Below are 19,977 nucleotides of genomic sequence, written 5' to 3'. Positions count from 1 at the left end.
CAGTAATTTTTTTAAAAGAAAGGAGAGGGCTGTGATCTGGGTTAAGCTCCTCCCAAGGGACGCCTGGTGCCCGGTGAGTGAGTGCGCGGGCTGCCTCATGGGCGGCTTCGTTACCTGGCATGCCTTGGTGGCCGGGGACCCATATGATTGAGCGATGAGTCGGCATGGCGTTCTGTGGACTCCCTGGCGCTGTTTCACTCTTAGAGGCGAAGCCTAACATTTTAACAACGCTTCAGTGACACAAGCAGCAACACAGCGCTTAATGCTTTCGCCTCACCGCACTTTAGGTCGACAAAGTGCCCCTCGAATTTTTCGGGTTTTCAAAGGAGACTAAGCCCGATTGACTGATTACAGCGGTTTGGACCACCGCGCCTGCTCCCACTGGGCTTGTGGGACGAATGATATCGGCTGCATTTTACAAGCCACTGCTGTGAGCACTCTCTCGGAACAACATTTGTTGCAAGCTTGTTTCCTTGACGGGGGCGGGAACTAGGGGAGTTCCCATTGAGGGTAGACGCTGACGAACTCCTGGCTGGAGTACAGGGACCAGTAGGCGGTGTTGAAGACCAGGAACACAAAGGGAAAGGCGACCCTCGCGAAGCGGTCGATGCTCTGAGCCCTCTTCAGGTTGCGGTGCAGTTCGTCGTACTCCTTGTCGTCGTAACTCTCGGGATCTTCGGCCAGCTCTTTCTTTCTGGTGAGAAGCTGAAAATACAATGTTACAAGCCACTGATTAACTTCCGAGCTATTATTATTTCCATTTCCAACAATGCAAATTTCTCCTGCGGAGACATGGCAGCAGGAGCGTTGTTGCGCATAATACTGCGCTATAAGTTAAAACAGCTTTAACAATTTAAGCAATTAAGATATCTTGGCTTGGCTTATTGAGGTTTAACGGCCCAAAGCAACTCAGGCTCTGAGAGACGCCGTAGTGAAGGGCTCCGGAAATTTCGGCCACCTGGGGTTCTTTAACGTGCACTGACATCGCACACTACACGGGCATCTAGCATTTCGCCTCCATCGAAATTCAGCCGCCGCGGCCGGGATCGAACCCGCGTCTTTCGGGTCAGCAGCCGAGCGCCGTAACCACTGAGCCACCGCGGCGGGGCGCAATTAAAATGTGAAAATAAAAGCCACATGTTACATTTTTACTAAAAAAACATCGCGCAATACACTTGAGTAAACAAGCGGCCTTGATCGCATTCTTTCATTCTCAATGCTCTCTGTCCTGTTTCTGTGAGTGTTGCCACTGCGCATTTTATTCCGCTAGGAGTCATGAGTTTAGGAGTACGAACTAGCCGAAGTAGAGCAACTAAACGGCAGTTCATTCGCAGGTTCTTTTGAGATGCTGCAGCAGTGCACAGTAGAAGATATTAGTGAATAGGAATGACTAACCCTGTCGAAATATTTGTGCTCCTATAGCTGCTCTAGAATGTGCTGCGCCTTTCTGCAATGCATTTCATGCCTGCACCTACTCTCCAAGCCGCAAAAAGCTAAATATTTCTCAAGAATTCTAGCATCCCGTATGCTTTAACCCAACAAGCACTGTGCCGAGACCCAGGAGCTCCAAATGTCGCCTTTCACTTTTCGGACTTTCTACATCTCAACAGTGATTGAGGGATGAATAATAAAAGTGAGTGTTTGACAAGCCACGTAACCATGTCCAACATTCTTGGGGAAAATTTTTGAATATTGGAAGACTGTAAAGTACTGATATGGAAATATTGAAGATAATAGTCCATGCTTCTGACATGTAGCCAATTCTTTTTTTGTGTGTGTTTCCATCGCTCGTATCGGGCAGTTAAGACTCCTATAGAAAACCCACGGGGAACGCTTTTGATAACAGCAAAAACGTTAACCGCAAAAAAAATGCAAGCCTGCCGACTGGAGATCAGCGGATATATTGATTTTTTAGTGAAATCTTAAAATATATTTAAAAAAAATTAGGCAGTGGCTTAGCTGTGGTTAAGCCTGGATATTCAAGCGAAAAGCTTCAGTTACGCTTGGTTTGACGTCATGGCTGTCGCAGTTCGCGCACAATGCACTGGGAGCACCACGATAACGGTGGAGGCGTTCGGCCGTCCACACACTGCCTGTACGGAGGCGAAGGAGGGCACGGAAATCGGCGCGGTTAAAATTCAGGGGGCACTTTGGCTCTATAAAGAGCTGCAAGGCGAAAGCGTTTCCTGGCGCACTGTTTTTTATTTTTAATATGTTATTCTTTTTTTGCATTTCATTCTTATTTTTGTTTATTTTCTTACTTTATTGCTTTTTATATAGGTATTTTATATATTTTTCATTTCATTTCTATTTTTGTTCCTTTTTCTTAGTGTTTTTTATTTTTCTGTTTTTATTTTTATTTATTTTATTTAATTTGTGAAACCCATGCATTCACTAGATGCGCCTTTATTCATGCCAAACCTTGAGCCTTCGTGGCGGAGTGGTAGCGTATCCGCTTCAAATGCCTATGGCCCCGGTTCGATTCCCAGCCTCGACGCAGTTTCTTTTTAGATAGTGACTCCGAAACGTGACGTCACTCGGTCGCTGCATACGGCATACGCGAAGCTCGGCTCCGACCCTCTTAGTGAAGCTTTGCGCTTCAAAATTGTGTTCACAAACTCTCTGCCCCGTCCAAGAAAGGTATTGTCCAGAATTGTCGGGTATGTCCTTCCTTACGACAAACGCGGTGTCATCCACCATTCGGTACAGCTTGGGCCTCTGCTTGATGCGCCCCATGTAGTTCACCACGGAGAAGATGAGCAGGGAGCCGAACACGGCGCATATGCAGGCGCCCATCCACACGTCCAGGGCCTTCATGTACGACACCGGGGGAAGCTCGGACCGCACGCCTCTGTTCACTGGAGGGAAAGAGAGGACATCGGCGATGCACCGAGTAGCGTTATGCTGTGGTAAACTGTGGCGCATCCATGAGCTGCAACAAAGCCTACTGGAACCCTTGAAACTCTGGGGATGGCCACACAGTCTCTTTAAGGCACTCATATTCACAGCGACTCACATATGGGCTAGTTTATTCGCTATAGTCCATTTTGTTAAGAAAAAGCTTTAGCGTAGGCAATGATCAGCTATTTATATTATTCCTTCCATTGCAAATACTTTAAAAGAAATAATATTTAATTGCATCTTTCATGACAGCAATGAAGCGAAATAGTTTTGTGCCAAATGCTCGCAGGGGCATTGGTACATTTGCTGGGGTCAGTTTGTAGGGCAAAAAGTATTTCACTTCCGTTATCGTGGGTATTCGCCATTGCAATCCAAGCGGCTAGTTCACATATTTTTAAACAGCCCTCAATTTCCTGTCCTCCTTTCTGCGCAACTGCGTGACGCTACAGCAGTCTGCTGAGACGGTTGTCCGACTACGTTGAGGCTCTCCTTTTCAGAGGAATGTTCGGAAAACTAAGGAGGAGGTAAATTAGCTTCTGAGTTGGATGTTGCTATCTCAGCCCAATAAGAAAGCGCCAAGTATTTTTCGGGTCATGTTGCATCGATGACTCGTGAGAGGATGATTATCTATATTATCTCATCAGCTTGCGGATAAGAATCACTTGCGATCTCTAATGCTGACGAAGATTCTAGACCCGTTATTATGCACTGCTCATTCTAGGAAGCAAGCTGTACATTTCGAAAGAGCCCCAAAAGTTACTGCATTTTCTGTAGCAACGTGCGGCGCACAGAGTTCCCTGCTCAGTTGGTCATAAAACATGTGGCACGGGCTCTTGAATTGGGAATCACGAGAAGTGCTGCGAAATGAGCATCGATGCCTGATTAGGCCGCTTTATGTTTTTTTTTCTGTAGTACCGAAGAGTACACACCGGAGAGCAAGTTAAGCAGCATTCCGAGGTCGAGGATGATTCTTCCCGGCGCCATGTTGAGATGCAAGTAGAACGCGAACCAGGAGATGACGACGCTGAGGAGGGTGGGGAAGTACATGTTTATCAGGTAGAAGCCACGCTCGCGCGATATGGTGAAGTTGGCTCGCAGTACGGTGAAGGTGCCTGCGAAACCAGAACGCATGGCTAATAAGAGAACAAAAAATTAGGGGGACATCCACCTTGGGTGTGAGACGCGATATCACTAATGCGTCCCTTCAGCAGCTCAGGGGTCCTTTTTGCTTATGACTTCGCAGACCTGGACACTGGAGGAAGAAACGGGCTTGGGCAGGGCATGTAATGCGACGGCAAGATAACCGCTGGTCCTTAAGGGTGACGGAGTGGATTCCAAGAGAAGGCAAGCGTAGCAGGGGGCAGCAGAAAGTTAGGTGGGTGGATGAGATTAAGAAATTTGCGGGAATACGGTGGGCGCAACTGGCGACGGACAGGGTCAATTGGAGAGACATGGGAGAGGCATTTGCCCTGCAGTGGGCGTAGTCAGGCTGATCATGGTAATGATGCGACATGACGCACAAGGCCTCCTTTTAACGAAGTCGAACGAAAGCGTCTCGACTGCCTGGCTGTAACGGGTTTGACTCAAAACCCAAGGCTCATTGGTCTGACTCTCATCTATTGACCCCAATTTTCATTTCAGTTCAATTAATTTAGCTTGCGCTCTTTCATGGCATAATGACGGTCGACTCACTTTATGACCTTATATAGTCACACTATGACTAATGCTTTAATCCCTCCACGTGCGACATCGCAGCCCACTCGATCAATCCGGATTTTGTCGGCAGGTCAATGTCAACTTCGACGCTGGGATCTCCGTTGAACGGCACTCTTAACTCCAAACCTTTAATAGTGCTCTTGGCAAAAGAGCTTACTATTCCCGCTGCTTGGACTGGTACGTACATGGTTAAAAGAAACCAGTGTTTCTTGACAACGATTGCAAGGCTGCTAGTTACGATAAGGAGTGTTCATTCGTTTAGAAAAGACTGCCCGTGTGAGATTACATGACGTTCAGCTGTTAAATCACTACAGCATGCAGGGACCACGTAAGATATACGGCAGTGCCGTAAAAGTATTCGCGTCATAATTAATTGCGCCTCTCTAGGTAGTGTTGTGCACGTAATTTAATTTGGATAAGCCAGTTTCAGGGTCATTTGCAATATACGTGTTGAAGGCAGCTGAATGTACTATCTAACGCCTGTGTTAACCAACATAACATGTCTCTAGACATTTCTAGCTTCCAAGCGTCGACAACTGTCGTGCGAGGTCGCCTCCGCGAGGCATTATAAATGCGCAGGGGTATATCATTCTCCAGCGGAGTTTGTAGTGCGGCAACGTTTGGTGTGTTGCTATATGTCGATTCGCACTACGAACGAAACCACTGATTCCGACCGCGGACGGAGCACCACGTCACTCGACGTCACTGGCTTCGGCTCGTCTGCGAGCAGCAGCGGCACGCATGCACATGAAGGACGGCGAGAGCTGACGACGCCGCGGACGGACAGGAAAACAAGTTGTTGTAAGCCTCTCCATCCCCCGCCATTGCCCTCTCGTTGCTTTGGATTGTGCTCCTCGCAATTCCCTCCCAAAAGAGGGGCAAGTGCTGCACCCCATAACTGCACCAGCACAAAGGAAATGCGCAGGCGACGGAACCACGCCAGCCACACCGATTTAAACGCACAAAAGCGCCTCTATCGTAGAAAAAGAGCAAATAAGCGAAAATACCAAAAATGCATGTTATTCAGAGTGCTCGCTCGGGTATGAGGGCGCACTGTCAAGTGTTGTACTAGAGTTACCTTTGGTAGCATATACAGTAACTCTAAGTTGCGCTTCTGAAAGCGCGACGAACTGACGCTAAGGCGGCAGTATGCAACGCGCAGAGCCAGTGACACCGGATCACTTGGTGCTGTGTCAGCACCCGTGCGAAATCGATTTCGTCCGTCGCATGGATGGGCCTTCTACAACGCATCTGAATATATGTGCGTTAGACACACGCACACACGCACAAGCGCGTGCATGCACACACGCACACACGCACATACGCAAGCACACACACACCGTACGACGTGCGTAGTCTCTCCGTCCTTCCATGCTACATCCTGTTTGCTACTCTGTGTAACTTCTGTCACGCCTTGCGGCACAGTGCAGCGTAGGTGTCGACACTATGCGAGGCGATCCGGCGTCTTTTCTCTCGTTAGAAATCATTCCTCCACCTCCTCCACCACTGCACACTACTCTGCCGCTGCGAATAATCGTGGCCACTATTAACTTTATAAAATACATTTTTTCCCTCCTAAAAGGGTACCAAAATAGCCATTTAATGTCCATGCTTCCATCTGCAAGCAAAGCAAAAAAAATGGTTTTAACGAGTACAACTGGCCTTAAGCCGGACACAGAGTGACAAAAAACACACGACGAGCTGGACTCGTCATGAGCCAGAAAAGCCAGTTGGATTGTTGGAAGCTTGGCTCGTCCCGAACCGCTAAAGGGTTAACTGCCTCATGCGTGCTTTGGCGCAGCGGCATCTATCTCCTCTTGCCTCATCAGGGACGTCGGTCTTGATATAGAAGTTAAGGTGCGTCTTGCGTCAATCTTCAGAAACTTCAAAGCCGGCACACATGCAGGACTAAAAATTTTTTAATTTTTCTCTCTCGGAAAAAAAAAAACATGTTACCGTCACGGTGTAAGGCTACTACGTAGAACAGTAGCCGGCAGAGGTTAGGGCATACAGCGGCCAAGGGTGAATGGAACCCTTATTCGTAATTTTCACCGGTGAACAAGCGCTAGTTAGTAGTTGCTTCAGCTGCCTGCACCTAGGCTAGAAAAATATATAATCTTGAACGGCAGCTCCACGCACAACCTGTCACACACAGTTTCATTATGTAATATTGCCGACTAAATGTGCCTGAAATTTCGGCGGTAGCATGCGACACGAAGTGAAAATTGACGCGGGTAATTAAGCTTGACTGTCTGAGAAACTCGAAACGAACGACGGGAAATCATACAACTTCAGTGGAAGGATGGACGACAACTACGAATTAGTGTTAACATGTTTCCTTTTAGACACGGTGCCAAAACAAAATATGGTGCCAACCATGAGAGCAAAATCAAAGCGCCCTTGGCTGACACAAACCATGAACCGCACCTATGCCTTAAAAAGCATATAAGTGATGCATATTGGCAGTTTCTGCCTGCAGGCCCGTCCCTTGGATGCTAAGAATACGATCAGAAATGAGGCAAAGGAAAGAGAAACGGATCATTGACCAGAAATTGGTAGGTGTGGCATTCACAGACATAAAGAAAGCAACTTGGATTACAGGGCACAGGGGGGTTAAGCAAATTAGTTCAAATTAAAAGCCTTAAATAATATGAGCACAAAAATTATACCAAAGAGTGAAAACCAGTGCTCCTATACGAGTTGGTACCAAGAGAGAGAAAAATTTACCGAGGGTGGCCGAGAGTTAGACACTGCGACAAGCTTAGAAATTCGCTGAAGTAATCTGGCCGCGGCTGGACGGAAGCAGTGGAATCAGTTGCTAGCTGCGTTTTTTAAGCAGTAAACTTCATTGCGCTGATAATAGTGATGATGATGATGTGAAATGAAATTTAACCAGACTGAAAGAACCCGCACGCCAGTATATTCTTCGCGGCACATTTTAGAAAGTAACGACAACCCACCTGTTTCAAAGGATGTGGTGTAGTTCTCGTAGACCATTTCCAGCAGATCAAATTGAGGAATCTGCACCTCGCCCTCGAAGAAAACCGGGTCCACTTCTTCCCACTGGAGTAAAGTCCTCTGCGTCGTCTCAGAAACTGCGGAACAGCGAGTAACTAACGTTAAGGCTCTGAGAACGCAATAAGAGCACGAATAAAGATGCGAAAATAGCACCGAACTGGCTTAATACGCACGAAAAAAAAGATGTTATTTACGCAAAGGCACACATATATTTTTTTAAACCACTAGCCGCGACAACAAACAGCAACAGTTTGTACAGCGTTAAAGAACCACTGCTTGTTTAAATTAATCCCAGACCCTCTGATATGGTGCATCTCAAATGCGAAGGTGTTGCATCCGCACGCAAAATTAAATGATCAATTACCCTTAACCAATGCAGTCCGTTGGTCAGGCGCCTTACAGTCTCCTCACTATGGAAACTTTTTGTTTTAAAAGGAAAGTCTGGGAGTGTGTGCGTGTGTGTGGTTACTGAGATTTCCGCCGCTTTGGCAAAACCTGTGCTTAATATAAAATCGTTAATAATGAAAACCAAGGAAGAGAATTCTGGTTATTAGGGTCCCATATTAAGCGCCGTCATCATCAGTCTCGAATATGCGAATACCTCCTATCAAATATAGGATAAACCTAAACTATGTGGCAGCTTCTGCTTTGCATCACAGTCTGCTATGCAGATCACGTAGAATACACAACATTACAAATTCATACTGTTTTCTGTTCTCCTAGACGTACTTTTCAGTGCATTTTATAGTTTCACTGTTCTTTTACCCTAGTTGACATTTGTACGTAACTCTTCATATTTCTTTTTAATTAAATGAAATGAAATCTTTTTATCAGCACCATTGATGCTGGGGGGGGGGGGTGGCACAGTCAAAAAGCCAGTTAGTGGCTTGGAGGACTGGTGGGGGTTGATGTGGGTCGTCCTTTCCCCTCTATTTCGCCGGGCCTTTCCACCCAACGACAAACAAAGTGGCCCCAACGCCACCTGGGTGTGCATATATTCTCAGAGCATATTACTGTAACGGAAGCCTGAACGTGCTTTTTGAGGCTACAACGCGAACACCAGCGCTGCCAACCAATCGCCGACGCCTAGAGCAGGCCATAAGCATCGACAGGTCGCCATTTCACTGCAGTTGATCTGATACCGCGAGCGTATTTTTTTCCACCTTGCTTGTTTTGACGCACAGGTTGATTATGGCTATTTGGCTTTCTTTTTGGCTTTACGGGGTTCAACGCCCAAAAAGCGACTCAGGCTATAAGGGCAAAAAAAAAAGAAAGGGACACTCCTTTGAAGCACGTTACAACGGTACGAACAAACGTGTTACGTTTAAAGCAGCCCCTTTAATATAACCTAAAGTCGGGTCACTCTGGCTCTGGATAATGATCGTTTTATAAACCTCCGGTTAATAACGTAAACTCCTGTGCAACCCGATTACATTAGACGAAAGAGTCACTGCATACGTGGGACATATCCTCGGCTTGAAACAAAGAGATACGCCAGTCGACATGAAATGCAAGAAAGAGAAATGAGCCACCGGAACGTTATCACAAAATGGCTCTATATGCCGCTTCGCAACTAAGGAAGCAGTTTTGATCATGGCGGTGCTTTGTTGATCCGCCTTACTATTGCTAATTTTGTTGCACAAACGGCGGTTTACTCACATGTGCTTATCGTCATAGGGCATCTCTGAATGTCCAGGGGGTAACGCCTGAATCCCATTGGGCACCTCAACTCCAACGTGAGCCTGTAAGGATGGAACGTTCTCAACATTCAAAACGCATCTAAAGGAAATGATAACGAGAATTTGTAGCCTTAAACAATGTAACTCAGCAGTGCACAGATCTTGGCTAGTTGGTGACAAGCTGTATGTCGTCTTGCTCTATTTTCGTCCTTGCGTCTCTCGTCTCTAGCACAGAGGGCTGTTTCATGAATGCTCCGTCTTCACATTCAACCCCTGTCAGCTCAACTAGTCGCGCCAGGTACCTCACCTTCTACCTGCGAAAGAGACCCGATCATTTAAGTACATTATTCGGCATCCTCAAAACTTGTGCTCTTCCCGTCTTCATCGCTTTCTTATGCTCATGTGTGCGCAAATCATACTTAACAAAAGCGTGCAGTACGTAAGGCATAACAGCTCAAATCCCTGGGCAGGAGACACTCAACATTCGTACTCTAGCCGCAGCTTGTCCTTGAGAGCAGCAAAATCCCTTAGCGTCGCAAGGTGCGCAGTTAGCTCTTGCTTTCATGGACTTCTTAATTTGACGTGCATTTGAAGAACATGATCAAGATGTGAACCCTAAGTTCACCAGGAGCTTCCACATGGAACATGTCCACATGCGGATATCGACGACTACTGCGACGAAATGTAGGTAGAAATTACCGTCTTTACCCCATGTTCGGCGCTAGAATCTTCAGCCTGTCACAAGCGCACGAACTTCGCCAAAGCCACAGGCGCAAGCCACGGAACGTCATGCATCAAGCCTGCGGAGTCTGACGGTTGAAGCATGAATGGTTCAGGCGACATGGATATATAAGCGACGTAAAATGTAAGAAGTACCGAAAACAGTTTCGAAATTGTGAGCGGGTGAAAGCTGACTACGATAGGTCTGCCTTTGCGTTTCTTATTGTTCCGGCAGCAGTTATGCGTTGCGCACACAGAGAACAAGTAGCTTAAAGAGTGTAACCGATCTTACGAGCCAAATATGAACGGTGTCATGTTACTGTAAGCGCTTACTCTAATGAGCGGCTGTTTTTTCAACAACAATAGTTTAAAAACCTGAGACACTGTCAAAGCTTTTATTTTAAAAGAAACAGCGAAAAAAGTTTGTATCTAGACCGTTGATCTCGCATGTTGGCAGTGCAATACCTTCGCTCGAAAAATTTGTCTGTGTGGGTTTTCGAGGATCGTTTTTTTTTTTTTTCATTTTGCGGACGTGCGATTGTGTTAGCTATGAATAGTTTTTCTTGCTTCAGTCAATCAGTCTTAGTGCCTCTCCTGTGTACTTCAGCACTAAACAGGGACTTTTGGTGCTGCATCCTTTCGTTCAGCGCAATGACTTTCGTTCTTAGCAGGGAATGCGCAACGAGCATGAACTATTCAGTTGGCCGCAGGCATGCCTCGTGGTTCTTTTGATGATCAGCGTCGTATCTTGCAAAGTGACTCGAAGAGAGATTACCCATCTTTCTTGTCTGATAACCAGCATGCACTAGAAGCTGTACAAGCTACTAAGGAAATGGTTTTCGTATTTTGTGACATTCCGTCCTCGGTCCTGCGCACGGTAAGAAGATTTAGTCAAAGTTGCATCCTTGATATAATACTTGCTGTATTTTCTTCGGACATATAAAGGCGGTGGCCAGCATGCGCCTCTAAAAGTGCGTGGTTGTGCATTTTGTTAGCCATGAAGAAACGCTGTGAAACGCGATGAAGGTTCTTTCGTACGCCAGCTGCCAGAAGCCTTGTACAGCTGAAGTCTTCACTTTGTCACGAGAGAAAAGTTTAGCAGACAGTTACTTAACAAGTAAAAACCCCTGTTTGGGTGAGTTGGTTCATCTTTGAACTGTGTCCCGTCTTCTTCGCGCAAGTACGTACCCGTTAAAAAATTACATAACGTGTTGAGAATGTGGCACATTATAATCCGAAGTTCGCCATGTCGCGTGACCAGTGCACCTGCCAGTTGCCAGCGCGCCTGCAGACACGTCTATGTAACGTGTTCTCATGACGTCTACTCCCCACAGACATATCAGCGCTCGACAATGATATGTGATCCTGTGACGTCATCACTTTCGACCAATCAGCGGATTTTATCGCTGTTTACGCCGCAGTTTTCCCTTGATGCACCATCTAAAGCAATCGCACTAAAACCCCGAAAATCTTTTCTAACCTCATGGTGTAGTAGATGTCACCGTCAGGTGTGATGTCCACCAGTACGTTGGGCATGGTGACACTGTGCGTTCTTGCCCGCTTGGCGTTCACGAAGTACAGATCGGGTTTCCAAATACGGTCTGCGATCTCAGCGCCGTTCAGGGACACCGTCTTGTTGACTCCGAAGCGGCGTAGATTGAGCCTTGGGTCAAACCATGACTGCTGGAGGTGAATGTCGACGTCGTACGTCTACAAAAAGAAATACAAGCGCCTGGTGTAACTGCTGTTCCTAGCTTGAGTACATTCATAAACTGCAGGTGTCAGTCCGAAGCCTGTGAATGCCATCGCCAAGGAACGGAAGGGACCATGAGACAAAAGGCAAGTGCAAGTTTACTTCCAAAAACCTAGCTTGTCATGCTAATGTTGGTTTGCTGCACTAGGTAGAGCAAGAGGTCGGGTCTCACTTGGTCTGCACGTATAGAGATATACTGCTTGCTTAGAAACAGGGGTGTCGGTTGGAGAGTTTTTAATGGCCACGACTGGGACAGGCTAGAGAGCCGGACCATTTATTAGTAGCAATGGCTTGCCTAACACGGTTAAGAGCGCTGTGAGGTTGCACAAGGGCCCAGTCACGCCGCTAATGTCCTCACTTCGTTTATATTCGAGGTACGGTACTCAGAAAATTTGATAAATGTATTTACTTATGAAGGACAAAGCAAACTATGACAGCAGGTCGTGCTTAATAAAAAAATAATAATGGGCCGGACAATGGACATTACGAGGTGACAGTAAGTTAGCACTATCGTCGCTTTGCTTCTGTACACTTTCTTTTGTTGTCGCTTTGCATTTGGTATGCGTAGTAGAGCGTCTTGGATCCATGCCTCCACAAAGCAGTTAAACTGCCGCACCATGTAAGACAAATCACTGGGGCCACTACCTGCGAACCGCTTCGGGGATGCCTTACAGGCACAAACTAGCGAGTGCGCAACGGATGTGTGGCGCCCTCTGTGCGCAGTTGCGCTAAGTGGTGCTTGACGAGTGAGCACAGTGCAAGGATTCGGCAGTTTAGCACATCCGATGACACGCTGTGGAGATGGCCCAGTGGCCTAAAGCAGCGGCCAGGGAAGCTGACCTGCTTGTGCCGCACTGGGCTCGAATCTCGCTCGGGGCTATGAAAAGGGTGTCAGAATTTACCTAAAAAGGGTCAGACACTACACACCCATACGACGAACATTAGCTTTTCATGGCGCTGGGGCTTCTAACGCAAAGGCATTAAAAGGAAGAGATGACAAGCTGTGAGTGCTCCCATTATGAAAAGAAGCAAACAATTATAGATTTGCAGCGGTGGTTTTCTGAATAGTGATTATCGCTAAAACCACATGTTCTGCAGAAAAGTTGTTCATTTTGTGTGATACGGCCAACAACATGACTGGGAGGAATTCTCCTCATGATATTCCTTTCGAACTTTATGGCGGCTTCCAGCTTGTATTGCAATTGTTATCTAATCTACAATAGTGATATTTCTGTTTTGGTGTGCGTGCGTGTGCGTGTGTGTGTGTGCGTGCGTGTGCGTGTGTGTGTGTGCGCGTGCGTGTGCGCGCGCGTGCGTGCGTGTGTGTGCGTGTGTGTGCGTGCGCGCGCGCGGAAAAAGGAAAGGGATCTCATTTTCTAGAATTTAGTCTAACGAATATATTAGAATATAGTAGTCTGACGAGCGAAGTTTACGACAAAACGCCTATGATGTGAAACAATGTAATTTTCTAGTGATATATTGTTCCCCGTTTGGTTATAGTTAGTTTCATTAAAACAAGCAGTTCTTGAGACTTATTTTCGGTGCCTATGGTGCCACAGCACTGAGGTATATTCCGGTTTGTAAGATAATTGATAATTTCATTTTTTTTCACCGTGCACTGTTCGCTACCTTGTATCTACTGTCCTTTGTCCTCTTTGTACTTTTTTTTTTCCTGAACGTCAAATTCAAGTTCTGAGTTAGTCCAGAGGTCCAGAGCAGGTATAGTGATCTTTCTTGAACTTTCATCTCTTGCTTATGACGGCACCGTCATTTTATGATCGCAAAAGAGCAAAGCTTAAAACTCTGTGACTGTTCCTGTTGAACATCCATTTAATGCACAAGCTTGAAGAGAAAAGCCGTACAGCAGTGGCGCCTCAGAAGGGTGATTAAAGAAAAGCGCGTTATTTTTGAGTAAATGGAATAAAAGTGGGTGATTTCATCTAGAATGCTAGAGACCACCGTTAGGTCGTGTTTAGTTTAGTACGTTATAAAACATGTTATTCTTCTGACATCAGATGTAGTAAGCTACTGGCCTCCGAGTTTTATATTTCTATTTTTTTCAGTTGGTTGCCCAGATTTGGAGAAACGTTTATTCTTAGTGCCATTCTAAATCCGTGAGAACAATGGCTACGCAAGTAAAGAAGCACTTCTTTGAACAGCTCCAATCTAAGGGCTTTCATAATGGAGCAGCTACTATGGAGTAGCAGCGGCAGATAGCGACGCAGTGTGGACGTTTGTGAGGACGAAATTGACGATATCTTTTTGGTAAAGAAGCAAATTACTATCACAGACTGGGTGTCTGTGATGCCTTGCGCGGCTGGTGAGTTTGAGCCTGAAACACATTCGCCATGCGGTAGCGTGGCTGGACTCTCGAGCCGGTACAAACTATTCGGCTTATAAAACATCAAAAGCTAAAGGGATGCAGAAGCACAGCGATCTTTTGTAATATACCGTCTGATACGTCACAGAGTTAAAACCAAGCCGATATGAGCAGAAGATCGCCTTTAGATCGACTTGCGTAAGCCTTAATGTCACATCGTTGGCGTCACTTAGTTTTCTAGTGGGGCTGTGAAGATGTTCCGGTTTTGCTTTCACGACCAGAGAAGGCAGTTTTCTTTTACTTTATGCTTTACTTACTTTTATGCATTTTTATGCTATGAGAAGTAAGGGCTCACCGGTTGGAACATTGAGAAAAAAAACAAAAACAAAATTGTCCGTAAGTTTAGAAAAATCACGGGTGATTTATGCTGTATTAATTGCAAGAACTAAATTTGAAAGCAAGGGTCGAAGTAGGCCTGACTGGTTTTCTTACTTTTGCTCCAAATCCTCTGGCAGCACATCTTACGTTTTTCTAGTGCGTAAGCATTAATCTGATGGGCAGCAACCCCGAGAGGATCATGCGTTGTATGTTCGCGTTCCCGTTGTGTTCTATGCGCTGCGGGCTGGACAGTTTTATTTCTATTTCTTCCTTTCTGCCCACACTGATTTATGTCTGTGCGCATTGTCTGTTAGCCTGGCGCGACCTCTCCGTCGTTGTTGTTGTTGCCTCTGAAGCAATTGCACGTACCCACGGGGCCGCTCCGTCCTGCGGGACTGCCCGCGCATCGTTCCCTTCTATGTAGAAAAAATCCGTGCTTTCGCACTCATTAGCATCTAGTAAACATCCTCTGTAGCTGTTTCTAGATAACCACAACCGCTACTCTCGCTTATATTACTCCATGTTCTCAAAGCTGCTATGAAATAGAGTGCACTGCAAAAACACCGTTCGTGACGAAGGGGTTTATCTTTCGAATTCTGTGAGTATACACAAAATTGTGCAGAAGGTATAAAAAAAGTACGTATGAAACACTTACCATTCTGTTCGTATTGATGGGTCCCAGCGTAATGATATAGACACTTACACGCACATGTGTCGGGATACCTGCGATGCAATCTAAATTAATCATCAAAATAACAGTAATAGGTGGAGGTAAGACAACACGATGCAAGAAGGCAATGTAAATGTCAAGCATTTGCTGCTCCCTACTTGGTTATCAAACACATGGTTGAAGAAAATTTTCTGTTATGCCAGTCGGTGTCTGATCCGATCTAGTCCCAGCAATCTTAACGCCGACAGCGAGCTTCAAATGATCCCAAGAGCGTAAACATCACCGGCGTGTCTGCAAGTGCGACATGATACCTTGCTTGAACATACTGTGTGACAACTAGTTGTATCGATACGACGTTGTCATCGGGTACCACAGCGCGCCGGGAAGATACTTAGATCATGTCCCCATGGATGAAGAGGCGACTGAAGTATTGCCTGATTGCAGCAGTCAGAATGGCCTTTTGTTGGATTAAGCTGTGCTCAGCAGTTAGCCCAACAATTTGTGACTTTTTTAAAAACTTTTTCCAGCTTATGAGAGCTTCGTTTTTAGTAAAAAAAGCTCCTTATTTTAATAACGCGGTAATCCATCGACACAGGCCGTATTCAGTGCGTCCTCAGTGTCCCTTTCATATGATGTTTCTTCCCCCTCTCTCTTTCAAGACGGCAACGGTGCAAGAAAAGGATGTGCGAACGTGGTAGGTTAATCATTATCAAATGCATGTGAATACTTATAAAATGCCCTAAAAAGGTTTGCCTTCGTCAATAAGCACAGGCTGCAGGTCTTCTCGTCACCTCGAGGGTAGCTGTCCCCTCTTCGGACGACTAGCACACTTAGCCTTGGTTGGTTGTAAAAATTCGGGGGAAAAAAACGAATATGAGGCCATTGCCTTTTTCCCGAGATCTTAACGCTTCTCATCACGCCCCACATCGAGAATAACTCGAAAACTGCCATTGTGTGAGACCTGTATCAGGCCGCCTAGCAAGTCATACCAAGTCGCTTGTCATGACGTCGCAAGGAGTAGTTTTGTTTTTTTTTTTCCCTAAAGGAATCTACATTGGCCACACTATGCGCAGGTAGAGAACTGCGTATTGAAAAGCTGTGGTTGACAGCTATACGGGTGTCCGAGTAGATGATCAACCCGATGAGACAAGGCGACAATGGACACATTAAGACCCTCTCAACCAGACAAGCATGATGAGCTACCAAAGCTGGAGTTGCAGCAAGTAGATTCCTGGCGGAGCCCTCACTTCGGCAAGCGTTGGGTAGGTCACCAGGTTAATTTTTCAAGCAGAGAATTCTATACATGCACCACCTGCTGACCGCCGTGTTGGCCAGATCCCCCTTACTTTAACAAGACACCAGGTCGTACAGATAACTATCAATGCGATAGCGTTAGAGTTGTCAAAACGAAACCCCGCCGAAGTCCGAGGCGAAATTCACTGAGGGGCAGAGAGAGGTCACGTGACCTTGTGACGTCATCGCAACATGTCCATCGTGGCAGGTGGCGACCAAGTCACCAGATTGGGAGCAAGCTGCCCACCGTCGCAAGGGGCATATGTCGGCACCGTCATGGTATAGCGGATACCTTCTACTGTAGCTAGCATTCCGAATACGGCAGTCGAAGGACCAAAAATTGCAAAAACTGACGAAAACGCAATCAGAAGTTGCAGCAGAAGCTGTGACAAATGTGAAATCAGACGCTATTGCGTTTCACTGTTAAGGTTTCTTAAGCATCCCCATATTTTTTCGACCACTGGACCGCTTGTGTGCTTCTTCGAGAGCCCGTGCGACAGCGGCTCGTTTTTCCAGTCATCTCCATAAAAAGGCATTAACAATGCCCTGCTTATTTTCCAATCGCGCTGAGCCGTCTGCTGTCATCGAGTTTGTTTCTTATTGTTACTAAAATTCTCTGCATACTAAGTGTTCTGCAGCACTTTTCTTCACCATGTGACAACAGTAGTATTTATCAACGAGAGCAGCGTGGATTCTATCTGCCAAGGTTTGTTACAAGAATGATTTGAAATCTTAGCTTGCTGAGGGAAACAGAAAACAATGTTTAACCTGTGGCGTTAGTTTCACGCCCACGGCAACTCGGTCCTTTTGCCGGTCGTTAATAATATGCGTGGCATAATGGACGCGTTTGTAATAAGACAAGCTCTTTCAGTGCTGTATCTGCTCTTGCCCACTTGCACCTAGGTCAGTAGATGTAACGCCCATAGTTAAAAAAAATGGATATGAGGTATCCTTGAGTCCGGGTTAAAAGGAAGCGTGCTTGCTTAAAGCAAAATGGGAACGCTAAAGATAACCACATCCTCCCCCTGATCTATGCACCAGTTACCTCTCGCCCTATACGATCTAAAAATTCTGACAGCAACGGCAGAAGCCAGACTTGATGATGCATGCTGGCACTGAAGACATTTGTGCCACAGCCATACAGCTCGTTAAAGAATACAGTCGGCATTATACCATATAAATAAAGAATGTAACTACTATAATGCTAAACTTCCGGACAAAAATCGATATGTATAAACATACAAGCTATAAACACTAGCTTGAACTTGGCTTCTGGTCTCTCACCTTTATAGTACATCGGCCAGGCTGTTGAGTCGTAATCTTCGAAGATTTTATCCAAGTATGGCAGCCTGTACAACTTGTCTGCAGAGGCCTTGGTTTCTTTCCCAACTAACTTTTCTTTCTTCCAGAAATTTTTTGATACCAATGCATTGCTGAAAAGAAAATGCCGAGATAGCATCGTGTTAAAGCATGATTCAAACTCGCTATGGAATTCCACTGCGTCCCTGGTGTCATTTTCGTTTCTGCCTCCTGCCGTCTCTTATTCGCGCAGTCGTACCTTTTGTTGAAATGTGCCAACTGGCCCGCAAGAACATCCTGCTTCCCGCTGAGCCAAGAACACTCTCTTTTGATATGATGATCGGCGTAAGCATGCTCTAGTGGTTATGATTGGTGGCTGCGTCGAAATATCGCTTGTCCCTAATGTCCAATGAGGTAATTTCACCTTGGAATTAAATAAAAACTGATGTGCGCTTTTTACAATTTTCAAACTTTTGGCGTCTTGGCGTGTGTGATACGAAATATTGCTTGAGAAATAGAATACAGTGCCACTTTGAGTGATTTTTTCTTTCGTACGATCCGGTTGTCGGGGCAGTAGTTCATCATGCTGCGAAGGGTGGTTATGGATGATGCTACCATAATTTTCATCACGAAGAGCGGAGATGAAGTCCCTGCTTTCAGACTTTTGAAAAGGTTTATATGAAGAATGTTATTTCCCAAGTACTGCTCAGTTACTCCACATTAAGAAGGATGCTCCAACAAAGTTTGAAGTGGAAGTAGGAAATTCCGTTGAAACTTGGAAAAACCACCTAGGCGCAAATAATTTCACAAGGACAAAAAGAGACGAGGAGACAACGGACAGGCGCCTGTGGTTGGGCTGAGGGCAGAGATTAGGGCTGAGATTATAAAAATGGTTAAGGTGAGCTGGCCGTGGTCAACTGTTGTAAAATGCTGTGAGCAGCATAGATGCTTTAAGTGTGCACGTTATTAAAGCCAGTCACACTGAAGAAGACAGTTCCTCAACAGGCAACCACACACTAGAACAAATGTGGATCGCTTGCCAACATTTTTACAGCCATGGAGGCTAAAGTTAGGCAAAACCTTATTGACCAAGTATTCGCTATCGTTTACTACATTGGCGAGTACAATATAAAAAAAACACGCCTCTTCTCCACGGCCAGAAGCAGCCATCATTCTTTTCACACGCTGCTAAACACATCAGTTTGAAGAAAAACTTTTCATTTGACGTGTTGCTTTACTTCTCAAGAAAGCCAGCTAGTTGTGAACTTCAAAGCTGTAAATGGTAGCGTTTTACAGGCGTGCTCATCACTTGTTCGGTGCCTCACAATGCTTAAAAATTTTATGCCGAAACCACACGATTTTTAAGATTAGACACTCGATGGAATGTGAGATTACTAACCTTAAGATGCACATGACTCTGGAAACCCAGAAATCAAAGACATTATTACGCGTGAAAAAAATCTCCCTTCATGAAAACGTCGAACGCCATGCTGCCAGGCTCACTCCTTCGAGGAAATTTACTGAAATTGCTAGCAATCATAAAAAACGCAGGATCGCCGAATTCGTCTTAACAAAGAAATCACTGCTAGCTGTCGCACACATTCCGAAAAGCGTGCAAGCTCGGTATGTGCGCAGTAAGGTACGTAGCGTCGGAAAGGGTTTCTCCGCTGAATGCTGGCAGAGTTTGTCATTAGAGTGTTTCAGTTGGTTGGGGGCAAGTACCTCGGCGCCGACGCTTATCGTGGCAGTTTATTAGAAACTCTGAGGTTTCAGTCCTGCCTCGTGGGTTATCTATAATCTAAACCATGGTCATGCCGTTATAAAACGTTGTTGAAGTTACGAAGATAAGCGAGACAAAAATGTACTCACTGCCTGGTACTCCGTCCTTCCGGTATGCCTGCAACCTCTAAGAAGGTAAAGCTACAAGCAATGCCTGCTATAGCGGAGAGCAACATTCTGCAAAGTTTCTAAAGAACGGAGAACTGTTCCGCAGCAGTTGTGACAAGTAAAGCCGGCGACACAGTTTCGACATCCTGCTCCTGCTCGTGTTTAATACTTTTTGCTTCTTTATTTGCCTTTACGGTGCGTCCATCCTGCGATTGTCCAGCATCTCAAGGTTGGCAGGTAATGTTTGTGAAAAGGAAGTACGCTGATAGGGAGTCAAGTGATGCTTAAAATTTGGGACTTCGGTCAGGGTTCCACTCTCATAGCTTAGACAAAAATTCCGGGG

At 45.8% G+C, this 19,977-nt stretch overlaps 1 protein-coding gene across 1 annotated transcript; it reads right to left on the bottom strand.

The window, feature by feature from the left end:
* Positions 1 to 489: 489 nt before the first annotated feature.
* LOC149339159 (glycine receptor subunit alphaZ1-like) lies at positions 490 to 16,726 on the bottom strand. Its single transcript, XM_089550882.1, has 8 exons — positions 16,696 to 16,726; positions 15,141 to 15,208; positions 11,515 to 11,744; positions 9,295 to 9,377; positions 7,578 to 7,712; positions 3,831 to 4,013; positions 2,677 to 2,858; positions 490 to 705 (listed from the first exon to the last, which is right to left on the bottom strand). The coding sequence occupies exons 1-8, from the start codon at positions 16,724 to 16,726 to the stop codon at positions 490 to 492; spliced, it is 1,128 nt and encodes a 375-aa protein (XP_089407008.1).
* Between the last annotated feature and the right edge of the window lie 3,251 nt (positions 16,727 to 19,977).

This window comes from Amblyomma mixtum, chromosome 6 (assembly GCF_055824585.1).
Source record: "Amblyomma mixtum isolate Tamu chromosome 6, ASM5582458v1, whole genome shotgun sequence".
In the NCBI taxonomy this organism is placed as follows: Eukaryota; Metazoa; Arthropoda; class Arachnida; order Ixodida; family Ixodidae; genus Amblyomma; species Amblyomma mixtum.
This window is presented reverse-complemented; position numbering and strand designations above follow the sequence as displayed.